The sequence below is a fragment of the Plectrocnemia conspersa genome, unplaced genomic scaffold (assembly GCF_051122295.1).
Source record: "Plectrocnemia conspersa isolate PC_06_02 unplaced genomic scaffold, ASM5112229v1 ptg000013l, whole genome shotgun sequence".
Lineage (NCBI taxonomy): Eukaryota > Metazoa > Arthropoda > Insecta > Trichoptera > Polycentropodidae > Plectrocnemia > Plectrocnemia conspersa.
In genome coordinates this window covers 28,951,923-28,973,229 of record NW_028277177.1, presented here as the reverse complement: position 1 = coordinate 28,973,229, position 21,307 = coordinate 28,951,923, and the positions used below count along the sequence as shown (strand labels likewise).

The following is a 21,307-nucleotide window of genomic DNA, read 5'->3' as shown; positions in this document are numbered from 1 at the left end:
ACTAATATTATGAAACCAATTTATATCATACATAAATAGGGTGACCAAAATTCCGTTATTTTTGTACTTCATAAAATGGTTTGATTTGTTCCGTTTTCACATTTTTTGTGTCCTCTCTACCTGCTACTGAAAAACCCCTTCTAGTTTTACGCATTATTACAATAAAATATGATCCAACCTGCGAAATATTTAATAATAGAAAACACATGCTTAAAACTTGTTTTTTTTTTCAGATGCACTCACAATCATTTCATTCTAAGACTTCGAGAAGTTCAGTGCCTTCAGTTGTGATATGAAATATTACTATACGACATACTACATTATTGCTGTCTGTTTTATTGGTATGTAAAATTAGTTATTCAATACTTTTTTAAAAATTTTATAATTATTTTTAATTGTTCCTGTTTTTTTTAATCATGTTAAAAAAGCGAAACTGTATTTTTAATGATCCAAAAAAAAAAATTAAACCTTTACCGGAAAAAAACTCTTTTCTTATGGAATACTCTGCGGTTTAATTTATTTAATCACAAAAATTAGTGCTCTTACCTATTATTTATGTATCATTTATTTATGTATACCATTCTGATTTTTCGATGATTTTTATTTCTCGAAAAATGCGAATTATCAAGAAATTTTGATGAATTTTTGTGTCAACATAATGTGTATATAAGACGAAGTTTCTCAGTATCATTAAAATTAGTATAATCATCAGAAGCTTCATATTCAAATTACTGAGCTTTTTGTTTCCTTTTTTCCTTAAATATAAAGTCTATATTCAACGACTTTTTATCTATATTCAATGAATAAATGACATTTTTTTGCGATTTTCTATTATTCGAACCGGCCGGCGGCTTTATCTTTGCTTTAGTGATCTAAGAACCCACTCTGATAAGAATTAATTACGCATGGGAATCGGCAGAATGCAAAACGATTTGAATATCGTTACCGAGCGTTCACTCGCTGACATGATTTTATTGCTTTTGACGTGAATTTTTGACTTCTGAGAAGTAATAATTATTTTTGCGTCGTCCTATTGACCAAAATTCGGTTTGAATATACATTGATCAGTCCTTTTATATTAGAAGTTCTTAGTAATATCTATAATATATGGAGCAATATGCACGATGCGACATTTGTCTGTACTTCTTCTTCCGTTTATTTTCCCCTGAGAGAAATATTTTTGATTTAACCTAATGAAAGTTCTAAAACTAATAATAGTTTTAGAACTTAGGTTTGAGTGTGAATAGAAATTGGTGTTTCATAGACATTTTAGAGCAGCATATAATTTCACTATCGAGCAGTTAAATTATATTTTCGTTAGTAGAAATATATATCTACTAGTGAAAATGTATTTGAACTTCACTAGTGAGAATATACCTTCACTGAAAAATACATAGCATGTGAATAAATAACGATAAGTACGTAAATGTATATATTACTACGTATGAAAAAGTTGAAATCATAATTTTATTAGCACCTGTCGGATAAATTATATTTTCACTAGTAAAAATATATATCTACCAGCAAAAATGTATTTTGATATTATTTTACTGAAATCACATATTTTAAAAAATGTTTTCCGAATAGATTTTTTAGGGCTTAGCTAAGAATTTCAGCTTTTTCAAGGGAGGGATGCAAAAGTCGTTTTTTCATTAAGATCATAATAAACGACATGCATTTTTATGGTAAAATTAAAGAGTAGGGGGGCAATTGGCTGCCAAACTTATGCGATTTATCGCCGTTGGAGCACCTAAAAACCAACATTTCCTTTTTAATTGATATCATTTTTCATAATTAATGAAATACAACAAATGTTCAAATTTGTGTTTTTTTGGAAACAGAAGTTGGATATCCTTTATATATGATATCCTTCAGCATGTACAATTTATCGCAAAAATCTATCGTACAACTGAAGGATTACTCTTGATTAAAATAAAACATTCAGCGAAATTAATTCTTGCTATAGACTTATATTTAGGCACAAAATAATAAATCATATAACATCAACTTCACAATTCGGAATTTAATGCTCTCAAAATATATTGTCTAAATATTGAGTTGAATTAAAAGCAGTAATTTATTTTATTTAAAGAAAATATGTACGTAAATGTAAAAACAAAACTTTTTGGGCTGAGAACCATAGATAACAATTTAGATGTCTAGGTTTTGAGTGGCTGGTACTGACTGGTCAAAAAATTGTTTCCAAAATCCATTGATTGAATAACAGATTTTACGATGAATTGTAGTAATTTAACAATTCCAGGTAAAATGATTAGGGATTACTTTATCTTTTATTTTTTATTTCTGAGTAACTAATGAAATAAAATAGTGAAAATTTTACAGTCAAGTCAATGGCTTCAAAAATAGTAAATATATTGGGCATGACATAGGTGCTTTTGGATTGTAATGATAAAACCATTTTGGGCATGATATGGACTTTTAAAGGTTAAATTTAGTAAATTTAATAAGTGCGATGATTAGATAGAAGTAATGTAGCAAGAAAATGCTGAAAAATCTCTGACTACATTATCAAACATATTTTTTTTCGTAGTACATGCAGACGATCTTTATAGCAATATAATTTCTGATAATAAAACTATATTTGCTTATCACACTGTGCATCATTATCAAGGCTTTCGATTTAACGATTGTTTAGCAATGTTGATAAAAAAATATATGAGCCAAAATTTTCTTTGGCACGTACCAAATCCGAAGCAATAAACACAAATGTTTTGTCACTTTATGCTTTGGGCAAAGTAGTATTACTATTAGTATAGATGAACATATAAATTTTCTCAATTGTTGTGCAATATTTTTTTACCAAATTGTGGTGCTCAAAATAAAAGATTCGATCTCATTACTTAGTGAAACATCTGATTTGCGGTGTGATATATTGATAAAAGTATGTGTCAAATTTTTCTAATGAAATATGCCAGATAATACAAATACCAATTTTGGAGGCTGCCAAAGGCCTGGTTAAAATAACGTAATGGCGAAAACTTCAAACTGAATTGAAGAGACACACTATTGGTATTGGTTGTGGAGCACATATTATACAAAATAAATATTGCCTTCAATGTGCTGTTTGCTTCAATATAGAATATTTTGTAGTGAAAGTATATAAATACTTTCATATATATATAATAATTGAAGGGATTTTGTCAGTTCGCAAATAACAATTATAATAAATTGTTAAATTAGGTATATCGATTGACATAATTTTCAACATGTTTTTACTTTCTTTCCTTCTTGTTATGTTACGAAAATTATTTAAATATCAGTGTATAAAATTGTGGTTATCGTTTATGATAGATTAAGTATTCATGTTTTAAAATAATGTAAGTTTAATTGAAAAAAATAATATTTCAGTAAATGTTGAAAAGCTTGTTAAAAAATTGAGGTTTTAAAAGACGATTTTTTTTACAAGCGACGTTAAAAATCAACTAAAAATGTCAGTGGATTTAAACAAAATTAGTGAAATAGATTTTTTTTTATATAATTTAAGATTATTATTGAACCAGCTTGGAATATATTAATAGGTGGAAATTAAATTTAGAAAATACCGAGCAGTTCAAGTGGACGCTTCTAAGGAAGATACTTGAATAGAAAGAAATACAGGATATCTTAAACGAAGATTTAATTTCAGGAATAAAAATATATGAAAATCGTACATTCGATCAGCGGTGTCAAATAAAATATATAGTTAAAAGGCAATTAGACACAGGGGATAAAATAATGTTCCTGTATTTTACGAAATGTCCGATAAACATCTAAACTTTTTTAATTATTTATTTTATTAACTTATTTAGCTAATATAGCTAATTGTTTATTCACTAAACAAATTGAATCAAAACATATGTATAAAACATAATATCTGTGAATATACAAAGAATATAAAAAATACTTTAATAATTTCTTAATGCAAAAAGGTGTTTCATTCTTTTATCAATGGGATATTTTTATTTTTGCGGATACTCCTAGGAATATAATGATACAAATTCACACTTTCGTACATTATTCCCCTGGTTGTTCTCATTTTCTTATACTTTATATTATCCATATTTAAGGATAGTTAAGAAACTAAGTAACTTGATTTATTTTACATCGTCCTATTTATTTTTATATAAAAGTGAAATATAATATATTTCATTTATATCTCATTTCAAAATTTTTGCTTGCACATAATTTTTGTAATTAAAAGAAACCGAGAGTATCTTTTAAGAACATTTGTAGTTAATTTACTGTTCATTTTACACGTTTCAGGAAAAATTCGCTAGCGGCACTATAATTATTTCTATATAAACATGATTTTTTATATCTTCATGTTTCATTAATTTTTCTTTGTACATTATAATTGCACGTTCTGTTTCTTTGATGAAAGTAATGATTCTTCGAGGGAAATATGGTCACCCTATACATAATGTAACACAAACATATTACAAAAACATGACTGACCACACTAGCCTGTTGAATAGTCAAATTATATACATTTTGAAAATTTATTCATTAAAAAAAAATAAACTATGCTACAATAATAATATATTGAAGGCATAGTTATTTAGCTATAAATTACTATTGAATGTGTAACAATGTTTGAATCACGTAATATTTGTGTTAATACTATTGTGAATAGGGGAGCAGCTGCTTCATTGGTCTTCTAAATAAATATAAGGCAATGCTTGGTGTATAATTCAGAGGTAACTAGTGCAAGTTATTGATAAAAATTCTCACCGGAATAATATATTGAGATATTGCAACACTACTTGTCGTTCTGGGTAGCATATTACACCAATGTCCGGCGTGTTTATGCAAACTTTTTTTTTTGTGTTTGTGGAGGCACTGAACGGTCGTTTTTGATGCAATTATTGTGTATTGTGGTCATTTTTGATGCATTTTTTACGCTTTCGTTGATGATGTGTAAATGAATTTCGGCATAAGACTGATATCATTTTGTTTTATTGCGCTTTTAACGCGTATACGGGACAAGTGCTTCTTACCTAGCCAGGTGGTCCACACAGTAAATAAATTAATTGGCATTTTGATTTAAATATGTAATGAATTGAATTTTTTAAAGTCTGTAGCTTATATAATATAACATTCATGGCGGTTTATCTGCTTGCTAGACACTGTGGATATTAAATACTTCGCAAACGATAGTATTATAGTTTTTGTGTGCAGCTGCATCTCTGTAATACGTTGTTTAAATTGCGTTACGTCGACGTCTCTAATTTTATTGTGCTACAATTATTATCTTTCTGTTACTTTGGTTTGTCATTTTAATGCAGTAACGTAGAAAAAATATGCTTAGCGTAAATATTTATAATGTAAATGTATTTCTATGATATTGATTTCATAATTCATTTTTTTTTTCACTTTTCAAGAATAATTGAGGTACTAATAAATAATCATTTTTCAATGAAAATCGATCTATCAAACTTATATTTTGTCTATAGAGAAATTTATATTTCAAGTAGCACATATAGTAGGTATATACCGAAAGCTAAATCAAAAGTAGTACCAAAAGACGCCTCCCTCGGCCATTATACTTAAACAAGATGAATGGCCGCGTATAAATCATGCAATAGAAAATATTCGAAGCGTCGCCGTCGCACCTCCACCTGACCGTGAACACTCGGAAAATGCGAAAACAGACTCCGGTGTCAATATCCACCCCTCGCAGATGATGAATGAGATTTTTCAATAAAGAAACGACGTCGACGACGCCTCTCTAATAAAGAGAGCGGCAGAGAATTTCCCTAGGCGTGACGCCTGGAAACACAGACCGCACCGGAAGAGTCCTGTCCACGTCTGCTAAAATCATTTTCCACTCGGCCATTGTGTTGGCAAGGAGACGGGGAAGTTTCCATTCCATTCGATACCCCATAGGTAGGTAGGCGCAGTGGTGTACTGGGACAGTGGAACGCTACGCGAGAGAAGAGAGGCATTAATTAAATATTTTTTTATTTATTTAGCTAATTTAAAAAAAAATAATCGAAACATAAATTTATATGTAAGATTAAATTGGATTGCTTTTGACGTGGATTTTTGCCTTCTGAGAAGGGATAATTTTTTTGCGTCTTCATATTCGATTTTTATTGCAAGTCGTAATATTGATGTAAAAAGTCATAATATGAACGCTTGATAACCGAGAGTTTCTACTGCACAGCGACGGCACGATTTTATTGCTTTTGACATAGATTCTAAAGGGGCTATCATATGAGAATCTTTATATATATGTCCATCAATCTCCATATTTATTATGTCGTTTTTCTGAGTAGGATTTATTAATTTTTTTATTGTTTTCCACATCTTATTCGGGTCACTTTTTAACCTATCTATCGAATTTTCATACCATTTTTTAGCTATTATAATGCTTTGACTGCCATATTTTTACATTATTAGTATGTTATATTTAAGTTATAAACATAATGATACAGCTAATATAAATATTTCAAATTTATATTAGCTGTATCATTAGTGTTAGTTTAAGTTTCTAAGTTATTTCGATTCGTCATCATGTTTCTAAATGGTGACTGCGCAAAACTTCGTAGCTCTGTTAATCCTAATCCATCATAGATAAAAAATACGTGAAATTTCCCGTTTCCTTCACACACATCTGATTCTTGCGGCAAAGGTCAAAAGGGATTTTTTAGATGTCGATTTTCATCCCTTTTCGATTACAGTTTTATGATTGATTACGATGAACTATGTAGTATATATACAGTTTATTTATTTTAGGTATAAGCTCATTAATACACATGTAAATATTATTTCATTACATAAGTGGACGTTAAGTTATTTATTAAATTTATTCATTATTTTTATACATAATTCCCATTATATTGTTAATTTTTTTCATAAACAGTTTCAAAGCAGAAACCATACTTGAGTATCTGCCTAACAAGTAATAAACACAGCTTTCTCAGATTACGGAAATTTCATTATTTGTTATTTATGCCAAAGATTATCATGAGATATGTATTATACAAATAACAAAGAGTCTGATTCCACCTCAATTCATCGATATTGTTCGGAGGATCGTCAGACTTCTTAATGAAAAATACTGTCGTACTAAACACATACTTATTATATTATATTTTATCTAGTACTACCACTTCGCTTTCGACCTGGAATAAACGAGGCGGAGCATCGCCGAATCGACCAAGACGACCCTCAAGGGCAGGCTCGTGCAAAGTAAAAGTCGTGTCTGGGACAAAGCCTTCATCTGCCACTCCCCCTCAAAAATAGTATGTATTATTAAATATTTTTTATATATGTATATAAAATTTGAGATTATTTTTGGTGGCACTACTAGCCATTATGGCTCTTTACCCGCTACGCTGGATTTTTGTTGATAGAATTTGATTGAAGGGAATATTCTCGAGAATTTTTTATGAATGAAAAATGTATGTATTACTGTAAAGTAATGCAGATACATTATTACATATTGTTCTTAAAATAATCCTTTAAAAAACACATGGTATCTGAAGTAGAATCAAACATTTTTGTTAAAAAATTTCGTGTATTGCATTTTCTTGCCCGTCGATTAAAATATTTTGTATTCTTTCTCCATTAATCCTTAAGATGTTGTTTTTCTTACACTACTCTCTGTAAGGCTGAAAGAAATTTCTTTCTCTAATTAATGCGCCAATGATAAATTTTCAATTTCTTCAATGGATTCTAATGATTTAATGGAATCCTTAGAATTAGTCGAGTCATTAAATAATCTACGAATAATTTGTTTTCCCATTTTACATATATCTGCTTTTGAAGAATAACTAAAGAAGTCATTCTTTTTTTGATAAGTGAAAGATTCTGGATTTTGAAAATATTTAATTAATGACATCAATGTCTAGCTTCTTCGATTATATAATTTATCTTTAATTGCCCGTTGAAATTTCAAGCTTAGTTCAGAATTAATATTTTATAATTGTTTCCGAAAAAAAATTAAGGGCCCTTCGGTTGTCAATAATAATCGTGAGACAATTGTAAATAACAGCTGTTACTACTTTACAAAAACAATATAATTTTTTTTTCGTTATTAGAACACCAATGTTAAGATAAAACCGCCGGCCGGTTAAAGTAATATAAAATCATTCGAATACTTTCGATCTTCCGAGAAAGTATGCATATTTTCAAACATCTGGCACAAACTCACCTGAAAAGATTTCTTATTTGAGTGTTTTTTTTTATTACTTATGCAAAAATAAGTCGAGTTCGAGTGTTAAAAATGTTTAAACACTTTTTTGTCTTTCCATGAACCCTATGAAAACCTTCCAAGAAGTATGCATATTAGGCTTGAATACGTCTTTACTTATGCAGCGTTATAAAAATGGCAGTGGTTGTAAACATTTAAAAAATATTAGTACAGATTTTAAGACTCTAAGAGCTTGATCCACACTACTAAGCTGCAGATAAGTTGCTTTATGCTTTTTTTGCTCCTCAGTATGTTTCATCATATTTCCAATTTTAAAAACGTCTTTTAAGATCTTTGATACAGCTTGCTTTTTGGATAACCACCGAGTATTGCAATGTTTCTTTTAAGACACAGGTAAATTATTCATAAGAATAATTCCAATATTCCAATATACAAATTCGTGACATTGGCCAGACTACAATTTGTCGCGTGTGCCGTCAAGTTAATGTTTTATAAAGCATCGTAGTTATATATTCAATGGCAAAAAACACAAAGTATAAGAAGTAATAGCAAATAATATCATAAATCATTTTTTAAAGCACATGTGTTGTAAAACAATTAATTTTGCTAAGCATTTTAAAACATTTATAAAGAGAATATAAAAACAACTATTGATACATATAAGAACGATAAGGACGGAATAGCGTAGGCCGTAACGTCTCAGACTAGTAACTCTGAGGTTGTGGACTCGAGGCCCGGCAGTGACACTCGAATTTTTAATAATAATAAAAAATGCGCTTCTATTAAAAAAAAACTGGCCCAGCACATACTAATTTATAATTATTAAAAATGTAGATGTCACCGATACCCAGACTTTTTCAGTCTGGTGATTAATACTTAATTGTAGGTACTCATTATATTTGATTGACTTACTCAGTTGGTACAGATTTTCCCTGTTGTAATGCATTGGGCTAATGTTTGTCAATTTAATTAAAATTTTAAGCACAAAATACCAGTGGTATAAGTCAGTGACTAATAATCAAAAGAACTGGGTTCGTATAGTTTTTTTTTATTTTATATTGTGTCTGAAAAATCGAAATTAGTAATTAATATATAATTATGAATCCGATGAACCATAATATATAAGGTTTTCTTAGATTTTCCTAATCTTAAGGATGAATATCGTGATGATTAATTAAAATTAAGCTAGATCGTACATGTTAGATATTAAAAATTCTTTAATAATTATGTAATACGCCCATAGAAAAAATATTATGTGATTAAAAAAATTTATCATAAAATATTTTTAAAATAAAAATGCTTCATATCTATCTCTGAAAACATCATTGTGCTTGGCAAGCTCTTTGAGAAGCTGGATGGCTCGTACAAGAGCAGCGTTCTCAAGCGCTGACGTCCTAGCCGCAACGTGCAGGAATAAAAGACGCGATCGCGACTTTTTAGAGTACTCTCGTATATTATTTTTTGTTATAATAAATTTTATCATATACATATATGACTAAAATAACTTTCAGAAAATCTAATAGATGAGTGTAGTGATGAATAAATAAAAAAAATAAAACGTCCTTAGTCGAGCCATTAAATAATCTACAGATAATTTCTTTTCCCATTTTATATATATCTGCTTTTAAAGAATAACTAAAGAAGTCATTCTTTTTTTGTCTAGTGAAAGATTCTGGATTTTGCAAATATTTAATTAATGACATCAATGTCTAGCTACTTCGATTATATAATTTATCTTTAATTGCCCGTTGAAATTTCAAGTTTAGTTCAGAATTAAAGATCTCTTCGGCTGTCAAATAAAAATCGTGAGACAATTGTTAATAACAGATTATAATAAAAAAATGCATTCTGTCGATTTCCATGCGTAATTTCATCTTATAAGAGCGGGTTCTTAGATCACTAAAGCAAAGATAAGGCCGCCGGCCGGTTAAAGTAATATAAACTCGCAAAATAATTGTTATCATTCAAATACTTTCGTGAGTGTAGTGATGAATATTTAAAATGTCACTGATATACAGACTCTGATTTATTGTTGATTGTGTTTATCCCGTTATAAAACATTGGGCTAACGTTATTAATGTTGCAACAAAAGATTTACAAAAAATAAATTTAATGCTTCCTATCTGCTATTAATGTTGTCGATAATCAATCACTCATAGTGGATAAAAAAATAAACGGCAAGGACTTATGCGTAATGGTAAAGTTATGATTATGAAGGTTAAAAAAAGATCAGGATAAAACATATTTAAAATCAGGTATTATAGAATTATATTGCTTATTTAATAAATAGGAAGAGGAAGAAATATCACAGGTGTACAATTGATGTGTCTTTTGGTGAACCATTAATTTATATCAATATTTGCAATACAATTGCTTGTTTGTTTTAGATTTAGGAGGGGTGTGAGAGTGTCATTTAAAAAAATAGTGCTAAATGTAATCAAGAGCTACGCCACTGTATAGGGGGTGGTGGGTGATAAAATTTGCAATTTATACCCGCGGATAGTTTTTAAGTCGCGACGAAAGTTTGCACAAACAACAATAACCGACCGCGGTTATATTGGGAGATATGATCGAATTTTGTTATTTTCGTTTGTTGCAAAGTGATTTTCACTTGGTACTATAATACTAGCTGTTCGCTGTAAAGTTTCAAATCGATGTTGTTTTTGAGTGTCGTTGAAAATTATCGGTTATGATAATATTATACGATTTAATTAAATAAGTTCATGTTAAACCACAATGAGCCACTGCTGTAAGTGTTTCTATATTCCCATTTAACAACACAAGTTGTTAAATAGGAATATAGAAATATATACAAATTATTACTGAATCTTTATCTCTACAAAATCATTTTTTTTATTAAAAGATTTTGCCATTGTATTTAATCAAAATTAAGTTTTAAATCTGCATCATTTTACTACAATATTTTTTATATTTATGTATCTTTTAAAATCAACATTAATTCTGATCTTACATGGGATTATAATAGACTAATAAACAATGACATATACCGCTAATTTAAATTATTAAATTTGTGTAATTATTCAACAAAAAGGTTGCCTCCCGTAGGTATAGGATATAGAGCCTACGTTTTCAAAAGTTATTGTCTGTAACAGCATATTGTCAACTTTGAGCGGAAACTTGGAATACAATACCTCTGTACATACACTAATGACTGTGTATTTATAAATAATTAATATATACTTACACAATAGCAAAATATTTATAGTTGCATTAAAATTAAACTGGCTAAATCAGTTAAGAATAATATGCAAGGTTAAATTACACATTAATCGGTCAAATCATTATAAAATTCGACAAATAAGGAAAAACAAATTATTTTATAAGGTAATTTATAGATCACGATTATTCGCATGATACATAATAATTATTAGCATAGCCTTGGTTAAAAAAATCATGAAATTTTCAATCCACGTATTATATTATAATCACGACTCATCCGTTTACAGATTAACTCCTCCTAAAAAAACTTATTCTCTTTAACGGGAAGCTTTCGCTGACAAAATCCAATTAATTCTATAGTAAACTTTCGAGTTGTGCCAATCAACTGCTAATCCAATATTTCACATTTTTATTACGCGTAAAAGGAAATTTTATAAACCGATTACTGGTAAGCTTTTTATCATTTCTGTTCTAAGAAAACATTTTTATGACACATACCGGTATTTTAAATAGCTCATAAATAATCTAGTACCAAATACATTTATTATAAAGGCTAATTACTTGAAATTTATATTAATGCCATATCAGCATTACTAAGCGTTATTTGTTTCGCATTTTATGCAGGTTATTGCATTTTTTTAGACGTTAAAAAAGTAGTTCAATGTTCAACTCATTAGTGATGTAGATACATGATTTACATTATAGTATATAAAAAACTTGTGACTAGATAAAAAATTCTTAATAACCATGACAGGATAATATGAGCTGAAAAAGTTTAAGAATTCAATATTTTATTAAGATATCGCGTGCTTAAAAATCGATAGTAAATATATATTTAATTAAATATAATAATATATTTTTGATAAGGTAAGCTTTACAAACATGTTAATTTATTATCTACAATATTTTTTACCAGAAAAGTGAACGGACATTTCTTTACATATTTTTTATCTGTTTAATATTGCAATGTCATTGTTTCTTTTTCTAGTATTACACATTTTTTCTACATTGTCTCTGTTGTTATATAATCACGTAAGTCGCCCTTTTTATATATAAATATTTATCAAAATGTAGTAAAAATAATTTATTATCTAAAATTTGTGATTCTTACATCTGCAGCTAATTTTTATTTTATTTATCACTATCTTGTTGCACAATCATATAAATAAAGGCTGACAATGACAATGTGTGGTTTCTCGAATAATATGTAACTAGTATTATTTTTAATTTAATATTGATTGAGTTTAGTAAATCGCCTTGATATTTAATCGTGATATTAGGAAATACAACTTTGTGGTACTAAATTATGATCTCTTAAATACGATATGAATTAAAAACCCTCGGATTTCTTGTTATTTATCTGGCATTTAAACACATGACCCTCAATGAGATATGCTATTAATCTATTGCATATTTTATTGATTAAAAAATTAGTAAAAACTCCTAATCATTCGGACTGTGCTGATAAATATATGCGAGCCTTTTGGTATTTTTATTTTATAGAATATAAAATTATTGCTAACGTAAAAAATATGCAGTGTTATAGATATATGTTGTTTTCATTGCTTTATCTAGATATCCTAATTTTCAATTCGATTTTAAAGAGCGGTTGCTTTCTGGTCTTCTTAGAGCCGTTTTTGTCTTTATGCTAATTCAGAGTAAAGTAGTAAAGAAGTTCCTGTTCGGAAAAGTATCTGATAATAGTAAAAAATCGCGAGTATAGCACATTCGCATTTATATACTCTTTTAGAGTAATGAGGAGGTGCTTTGCCCTTCCTACTTTCGACTATCTGGCCAATGCGATGCTTTAGAGCGGCAACAGAATTATTTGTTATTGTCTATTAAATATATAGTTAGACTTCTATGATTAAGATTTATTATTCCATTAGAATGGAACAGCTATGTTTAGGCTTATACACTTTTTTTAAATTCTATTTTTACTCTCAACGTTTGCAATGCGATGATTTGGGGCAGAAACAGACGTTGTTGTTGTCTGTTTCTGCCCCAAATCATCGCTTTTTGCGTGACGGTCTTAATTTAAACACATTGTCATTGTATTTGGTTCTGTTGTAATTAACATAATGAAAAATGATGACTACTACCTTAGTTTGAATTTTTTATGGAGAGAGAAAAAATAGTGATTTTTAAATAATCATTATTACAATTTAGTTTACCTAGTTTTTTAGAGAAATGTTGTTAAGAATACAGTTATTACAGCTTACATCTATTGATTGTAAGCTGTAATAATTATTTATAATTAATAAAAAATGTGCTATTTAGTTTCAGTCTAGTGTTTTATATATTTAACCCATTGTAACGCATTGGAATAACGCCTGTCACGTTACAACAAAAGTTTTACAAAAAATAAATTTGTTCAATTTCAAAGTGACTTAAAATCACCCAAAATATAAGTGTCACGTGGTTTTTATAATGTCGGCGTGACGAATACACTTGTTTTGCAAGTTAAAAATATTTTCTCACACCTTTAACAAGTAATTGCGGTAAATTCTGAGCATCTCACGCTCAACGAGTAATATGGACAAGAAAAATGGTAGTTTACTAGACAATCATTAGCATTTTATTTCGGGGAAATAATATAATATTATATATGTACATCAGACTACGATAAGTATATTACAATTTTTTTAATAATATATTTTAGTTTTAGCGCAGTGCAAATTTTTAAAAAAATCTTAAAATTTTTCACTATTTACTCAATTTGTTTTAGTTTTTGGTAAATACTTGGTAAAAATGTACAATTTTTAAGAATTACATAATTTAATTCTAAAACTTTGTAAATAATAGTCGCTTTATGATTTTGTAGAAATTTTATCAATTTTATAAAACGTATTTAAATTATTATTTTAAGCTCTCTGTATATATCTATTAATATTATAAAAGTTATTTTATATAACTTTGTGAGGGTTTCCACTCTTTGTGGCAATTTAAAGCCTACATTTCAAAGTTTAAAATCGCTGAGCATCGATGGATTGCTGACACCACCCCTCAATAATTCAATGAATTGTGTTCCAACAAGATACAGATACGAATACAATTCGCACTCTCTTTTGTAGAAATAAAAATATATTTTTTTCAAATCCGCTTTTGTGACATCACCCAATAGTTCAACAACTGCATAGTTTTTTACATGAAGTCCTTGGACTGCTCTAGATAACCAAAATAGTAGCTGTTTATTCGGTGTCGTATTATGGACTTCGGAAAAGTTCGTTCTCCTGTCTCAACGACTTGAGTGATCTGATTATCTACTAAAAAGCTGAATATATAGTGGACTTTTGTCAATAATATAGCAACATAACATATTGGGTTTTTATAATATATGAAAATGATTTTATTTTAGATTGAAGATAGATATAGAAAAACAATACAAGGCACTAAACTATTAAATAAATTAGTGTCGCATAAGATGGACATAAAAAGATCATCTTCATAACAGTAGATCAGTGATAGCGAACCCTTTGAGTTCGGTTTGTCAAAATTCAGAAAAAAACTGTAGCGATTCATACATAACACAGGCAAATGACACGCCAAACGCGCGTCTGTAGTTCCGCGAACTGTACCCACGAATCTAGCAGCTGTCTAAGTATTCCACATTTATACTACACACTCTAACGTGCATATATGATATACGATTTACCCGCATGACGGTGTATTATTTTGGTATCAATCTGGTATTATTAGCACTGGTATTACCTTTATCAACTCTTCTCTCATTGTAACTATTGGCTAACCTTTTTTATTAATGCTGTAGGTTTATGTTCAGTCTTTGATGATTTTTCTAATAAGTTGTGATTCAGAAATAATAGCATCTTTATTTTGAATATCGTGAAATATAGCTCGTGCACATTTTAGAAGAGTTTCTTTAGTAAATTCTCTTTCACTGATTGCAAAAACTGGCTGATGTTAAATTTTTAGAGCCCCTTACAAATTTAAGGATGGAATTTAATTGACTAGAAATGAATTCCTTGTTTCATCCTCACTTGTTAATGTTCTTTGTTACCCAAAATGTTTTGGTGTATCACTGCTCTAAATAAATCGATTGATTTACATACTTTTAAATTTATCATTTGATCAACATTTAAAACGTATATATATTTTAACACTGGCATCCAACAATAACATTTTAATGGTTTGTTACAGCGTTCGTTCAAGTTTGACAAGCAGTTTGATTTGCGTCGTTTAAGATTGATGGAATTGTAAAAAACTCATCATAAACATTAAACTTCAATTAGGTTTTGAGGGTATGTAATTAAGTTACGGTTACTTATTAAAATGATGGATAATCCGAGCTCTGGAAATATTTTAAAAACATCAAATCGAGAATGCGCCCTGAGCAATTTTTATTTTAATACCACTGAGCTAAAAATACATGGCATTTCTTTGAAATAAAATTATTTCAATAATCTGTTTTACAAAATGGATGTAAACAACAAAAACATAAAAAAACTTTCGGGTTTAATGAATTTTTTTCACGAGCAGAAGATACAGAAACCTTAAATTTATATTAAATAAAATCTACATCTTACATATGTTCATATTTTATTAAGTATATATATAAATATATACCATAAAATAAAATTACTGTGTGATTAAAAGGTTGCTGTAAATAGGATACCGTTGACATTTTAAATATCGTTGAGAAATGTAAAGTTTACCGCTATTAAATCTTCCGTAAAATTAGTATATCCATACATACTAAAATATAAAGGATGTAATGAATATTTTAAGCACAAAGGTCCTTGAAAAAAAATATACCGATTCGCATAAAAAGAGATGAGACACGCGTTCCGGCAACCAATTTTGAACGTGATAAAGAAAAAAATACAGCGCGGCCCAAAAATCCTCTTTAAATATTTCACATTTCGTGCACCGTCGTCTTGTCGCACACCCCTACACTGTGTTTGAAAAATTTCACCCTTATTGTATTAACCGACCGGAGATTTATTTCCGATCGGTGTTTGGAGAGCGACCCAAATAATATATCCTACGCGAAACAAGTTGAACAAATGGCGTCACGCGCCCAATAAAAAGTGCTCTAATCTTTTTTCCGACGGGGTGTATAAATAAAGCACATTAGAATTTGTTCGAACGTTAAACTTTGCAAGCAAATTGAAATTTGGTTGTGTGAGATTATTCAGGGTAATCCGCGAGAATGGGATGCGCGCGATTCGTATTGTGATTACACGCACACACATACCCGAATGGGAAAACTCACCCCAAAGTGAAATGGTTCAGTTGCCGGTGGAGGAACGAAGGGAGAGTACGTCTCAAGGTTTTGTGAAAAAGTGTGACTTTACGTGGGTTTTGAGACTTTAAAACTGTAAGATAAGTTTATGTATTTAATATAATGATACTTATTTTTGTATATAATTGTAAATAGCACTCGGTGTATTTATCTATGAACAACTATTTACTATTTTTATTATTTTTATATGTCCCTTCAATATGTGTTAGAGACACAAAAGAGGCACTCTTTTTCGATAAAAATATATATCTATTACATTAGTATTTTTTTGTTGATATCGTCAGTTTAATTATATTATTATCATTTGATTCTTATAACTTTTGCTCGGATTAATATTTACTGATTTTGTGTCAAAAATTAAAATTATTAACTTTTATTAAATATTTAATGTTGTGGTTATTTAAGTGTAACTAATTTTATACAGCTAGCTAGAATATTTAGATATTTTGATGATTTAAAATATTTCTACAAAAATTAAACAACTCAATATAAAAGTAAAATTCGGCTTCGATTTTATTGGCAATATTTTTTTTTTTTATAATCTATAGTTAACCTGTTATAAGGTTTTTTTATGTAGACGTACTGATCATTTTGCACAGTAAACTATAACATTTATTAATATTAAAAAATCTAAGTAAATATAAAGTAACGTATTTAAAATTAAAAATTATAGCTTGATTTTGTATTAGAAATAATAACCGATTTTATTATTTATGGGAGTGGTATCTCTTAAAAAAAATTATATATATTATTTTTTAATATAAAAAATATTATCTGCTACAAAAAAATTATATTATATATTTATGCATAAATTTAATAATTATTAGGTGTTTTTAAATTATATTATACATATATTCTATATGTTATAAAAATTTTCTGTAAAAAAGATTTTTATGTAATTTATCAATTCTATTTTTAAATATTTTATGTAATATTTTTGACCTCTATATTTTTATCTTAACACTATTTTAAGCTGAGATACTTTTTATTGTATTAATTTTTATTTTATTTCTATTTTTAAACGCTCGTCACCTAATAACTTTTTTATCGGATTTTCATTTTTTAGAATAGACACAATTTTTTTTATTGTTTTGCATAGCCTCAATTTTAAAACAACATAGTGAATCAAGCTGGGTAGCAAAATTATTTAAAAAAAAAAAATTCGTAAAGACATATTTAACTTTTTTTTAAAGGATTTTTTAAACAAAATATCAAATTTAATTAGAGTGGCTAATGACCTTAGCCGAGATATTAAGATTTCTTTAAAACAATAGCAGTTATCGTTTCCTAAAAAATGCACAATAATGACCAAAAAACGTGAAAAAAAGCATTTTTTTAATTTTTATTTTGTTAAATTTTTTTGCATAATTTCTCTCTCAGATTTTCAACGAACTAAATTTTATTTTTTCATTTTTTAGCCATTATTACAAATTTCTATTTTTGAGCAGTTTTTTAGAAAAAGTTTCGTGATCAGTAAAATCATTGTAGTTATCGTGTCTACATGGATGAGCAAAGTTTTTTTTTAATTTTTATTTAGCCACCATTTTGAAATAAGATAGCGGATTATGTTAGCTAACAAATTTATCTGTGATTTTACAAGATCTAAATTTAAAATTTTATGGCGATATCATTAAAACTACTAAAATTAAATTTAAATTAAAAAAACATTTTTATTATTGTAAAAAAACGCGAAAACAAGTTACAATTTTATTTTTTTCTCTAGTTTTTTTATTTAAAAGTACGATTTTATACTTTTTTGAATGGCCATTATTTTGAAATAAAATGGCTGATCAGGCTAGTTAACAAACTAAATTTAGATATTTACAAAATCTATTTTTTAACAAAGACGATGTCATTAAAGATTGCCAAAAATTAAAAAAAATATGATTTTAAAATCTGAGAGAAAAAAGACGCATTACAAAATTGGAACAAAATAAAAATTTAAAAAATGCTCTTTTTCACGCTTTTTTCCATTATTTTGAATTTTAAAGAATACGATCTTAATGATATCGTGAAAATATATATTGTATATATTTCGGTTAAGTTCGTTAGCAAGTCTGATGAAATTCAAAAATCCTTTGAAAAAATTAAACAGGTAAAACGAAAATTATATTCTTTGGTCATTTGTGTGTTTTTGAGTTGAGATAAGTGAAAAATAATTTTGTTTAATAAAATTAAAATAAATACGTTTTAAAAATAATTTTGCTAACCAGTTTGATTCGTCTTTTTTTTTTAAATTATGGGTATTCAAAACAATAAAAAAATGTTTTTCTAAATTAAATTTAACTTTTATCTTTATTTTTAAATGGTTTAAATATTTACATTTTTTTTCAAATTTTTTCGATTTTATATTTTTTAATACCCATTATTTTGAAATAAAATGGCTGATCTGGCTGGTTACAAATTTAGCTTAGGTATTTACAACTATTTTTGATCAATGATGATATTATTAAAACTACAGCAATTATTATGTGCTTTTATAAAAATTGCCAAAAATGTAAAAAAATATTTTTTTAATTTAAATTACGTTAAAATATTTTTAGACGTTTTTATCTCATTAATTATTTTTCTAAAATTTATATTTTACAAACTTATTATTTTTTAATAGCATGTCGTAGGCTGGCTAACGTGCTTAGCCAGAGATTTTTACAAGGTCTTTTTTTATAAAAAGTTTCTTGTCAATATTATATTCTATAATTAGTAATATTAGAATTTGAAATACATGCTAAGTATATTCTTAAATTTATTATAGATTTGAATAAATGTGTATGCTAAGATTGTAAATTAAAAAAAAAAATTTTTTTTGAGATTTTTTCTCAAAACTTTAGCAGAAATGAGTTTAATAGAATCATTCAGATATTTTGCATGCACAAAGTATGCAATATATATATATTTTAAAATGCTTAAATGTAGAATAGATGCAAAATGAAAATTAAAATGCGATAATAAAAAGAAACATATACTTAAAATACGTGTTTCTTTCTATTATGGCAAATTACATTAGTTTATACATAGAAAATATAAGCAGTACAATTTCTTCAATAGCATTCTAGGATCTGTTTCGAACTTAATTTTTTTATTGTGGTCAAATATTGCGAAGGAAAGTTTAAAATAAATTTGTTAAATATCAAAAGGCATATTAAGATACGAATCCCTAGAGTCGTATACACGCGTATAACTTCTCGAAAAAGCGCTATCAATGCTTTTAGTTTTGTGGTATACCCATTTTAAATGTTTATTATTATTATTATTAATTACATTATTTATATTTAAAATTACATAAAGATTTTAGCAATTGTTAATTTAGTCATTTTAGCAATTGTTCATTTAAGTGATTTATTGGTAATAAATAAATTATTAATAGACCAATTTTCCTTTACTTTTTATTTAAAGAGAAATTAATAAATTAATTACAATCATATATATGATTGTATATTGTAAACACAAATTCAACTGTGTACAAGTGTATTAAATAAAGTTTATATTAATATATATTGTGTAATTAGTTTGAAGAATTTTACTATTAAATTCCTTAAAAATATATTCTAGAACTTAAAAATATAATCTACACTTTAATAAAACTAGTACAAAAAAAAAAAAATTATTACAAAGCAATTACATAAATATAAGTGTTAATTATATTATATAAGAATAGATAAAATAGTATGATTTTATTAATTCAATTAATTATAAATAGGTAAGATATTTGTAGATTCTTATATATTTTTCATATACATTATATAAAATACGACTTATAAAGTGTATTAAATATTTACTAAAAACGTGGGAGTATCTTTTGCTTGAAGTTTTCAGCATATTAAAGGTTACATGCTATACCAATATATGTTATATGAATTTATTGATGACACTTGAAATATATTAATAAAATATAGTTACCTTCGACTAGCTCAAAGTCACCCTTATACGTTTTACGACAGAGAAAGTTTTACCTTCAACGTTTAAAGGATTACCTTTGAACATATAGTGTGGTATGATAAAACTATAAATAATTTAAGATATGTCTATATGATTTAAAATTTTCTTTATCGATTGTTACTTTAATGAGTATACATAGAACAGTTCTAATCATACTTGAGTTTTTTATTTCTTCAACCTTTTTGTCTCATTTTTTCTCCAAATTGAATTTTTATCCTCTCTCACCCATACGTATGTTCCTATTATAGTTGCTGAATAATGAGTTTTGCTGAAGAAGCGGTATCCTCGCAGCTCCATAACATTATTCAGGCGATGGTGAAAGTTGAAAAAATATGGTAACATGAGCATCGGCGATGGAAACGGGAAAAGTTGTCGAATGGGTAGGGCGTCGAAGGCGGAAACTTTGGCCGGCATTCGCGAAAATTTGCCGATTTTCCTTTTTCTCCTCGTGTTTTCTACGCTCGCTTGGGACGCTCTAGCTGATGGGGTGACCACGAAATACGAAAATGCTTGGCAATATTATTCGGAAGAGTCGTGCTGCATGTCGACCGCCAGACACCATAAACATAAAGGTAAATTTTATGTTTTTATTTTTGTAATTATTAAATTAAGACTAGAGTAGCATTATAAGCCACAGCAGCCGCTAAAACTAACTCGTTCCTTCTATAGATAAAAAGGGTTGATTTTGGTTATTTATAAGTCACTTTATCATTCAAAAGATAATATTATTTGTAAACTGTGAATTGTTTGAGTTATTAATACTTGATCTT

At 27.8% G+C, this 21,307-nt stretch overlaps 1 protein-coding gene across 4 annotated transcripts in view; it reads left to right on the top strand.

Annotated features, from left to right (window-relative positions):
* The first annotated feature begins 225 nt into the window (after positions 1-225).
* LOC148227771 (semaphorin-2A-like) overlaps positions 226-21,307 on the top strand; it is a 61,342-nt gene continuing 40,260 nt past the window's right edge. The window contains exons 1-3 of one of the 4 annotated variants that reach the window (XM_088203017.1): positions 226-341; positions 7,107-7,247; positions 20,786-21,109. In XM_088203017.1, the coding sequence (XP_088059143.1) occupies positions 20,878-21,109 (232 nt within the window). In that variant the 5' untranslated portion in view covers positions 226-341; positions 7,107-7,247; positions 20,786-20,877. Of the gene's footprint in view, positions 342-7,106; positions 7,248-16,588; positions 16,677-20,785; positions 21,110-21,307 lie in introns of those variants that run through there. The other 3 variants (XM_088203015.1, XM_088203016.1, XM_088203018.1) reach the window with 3 other exon arrangements.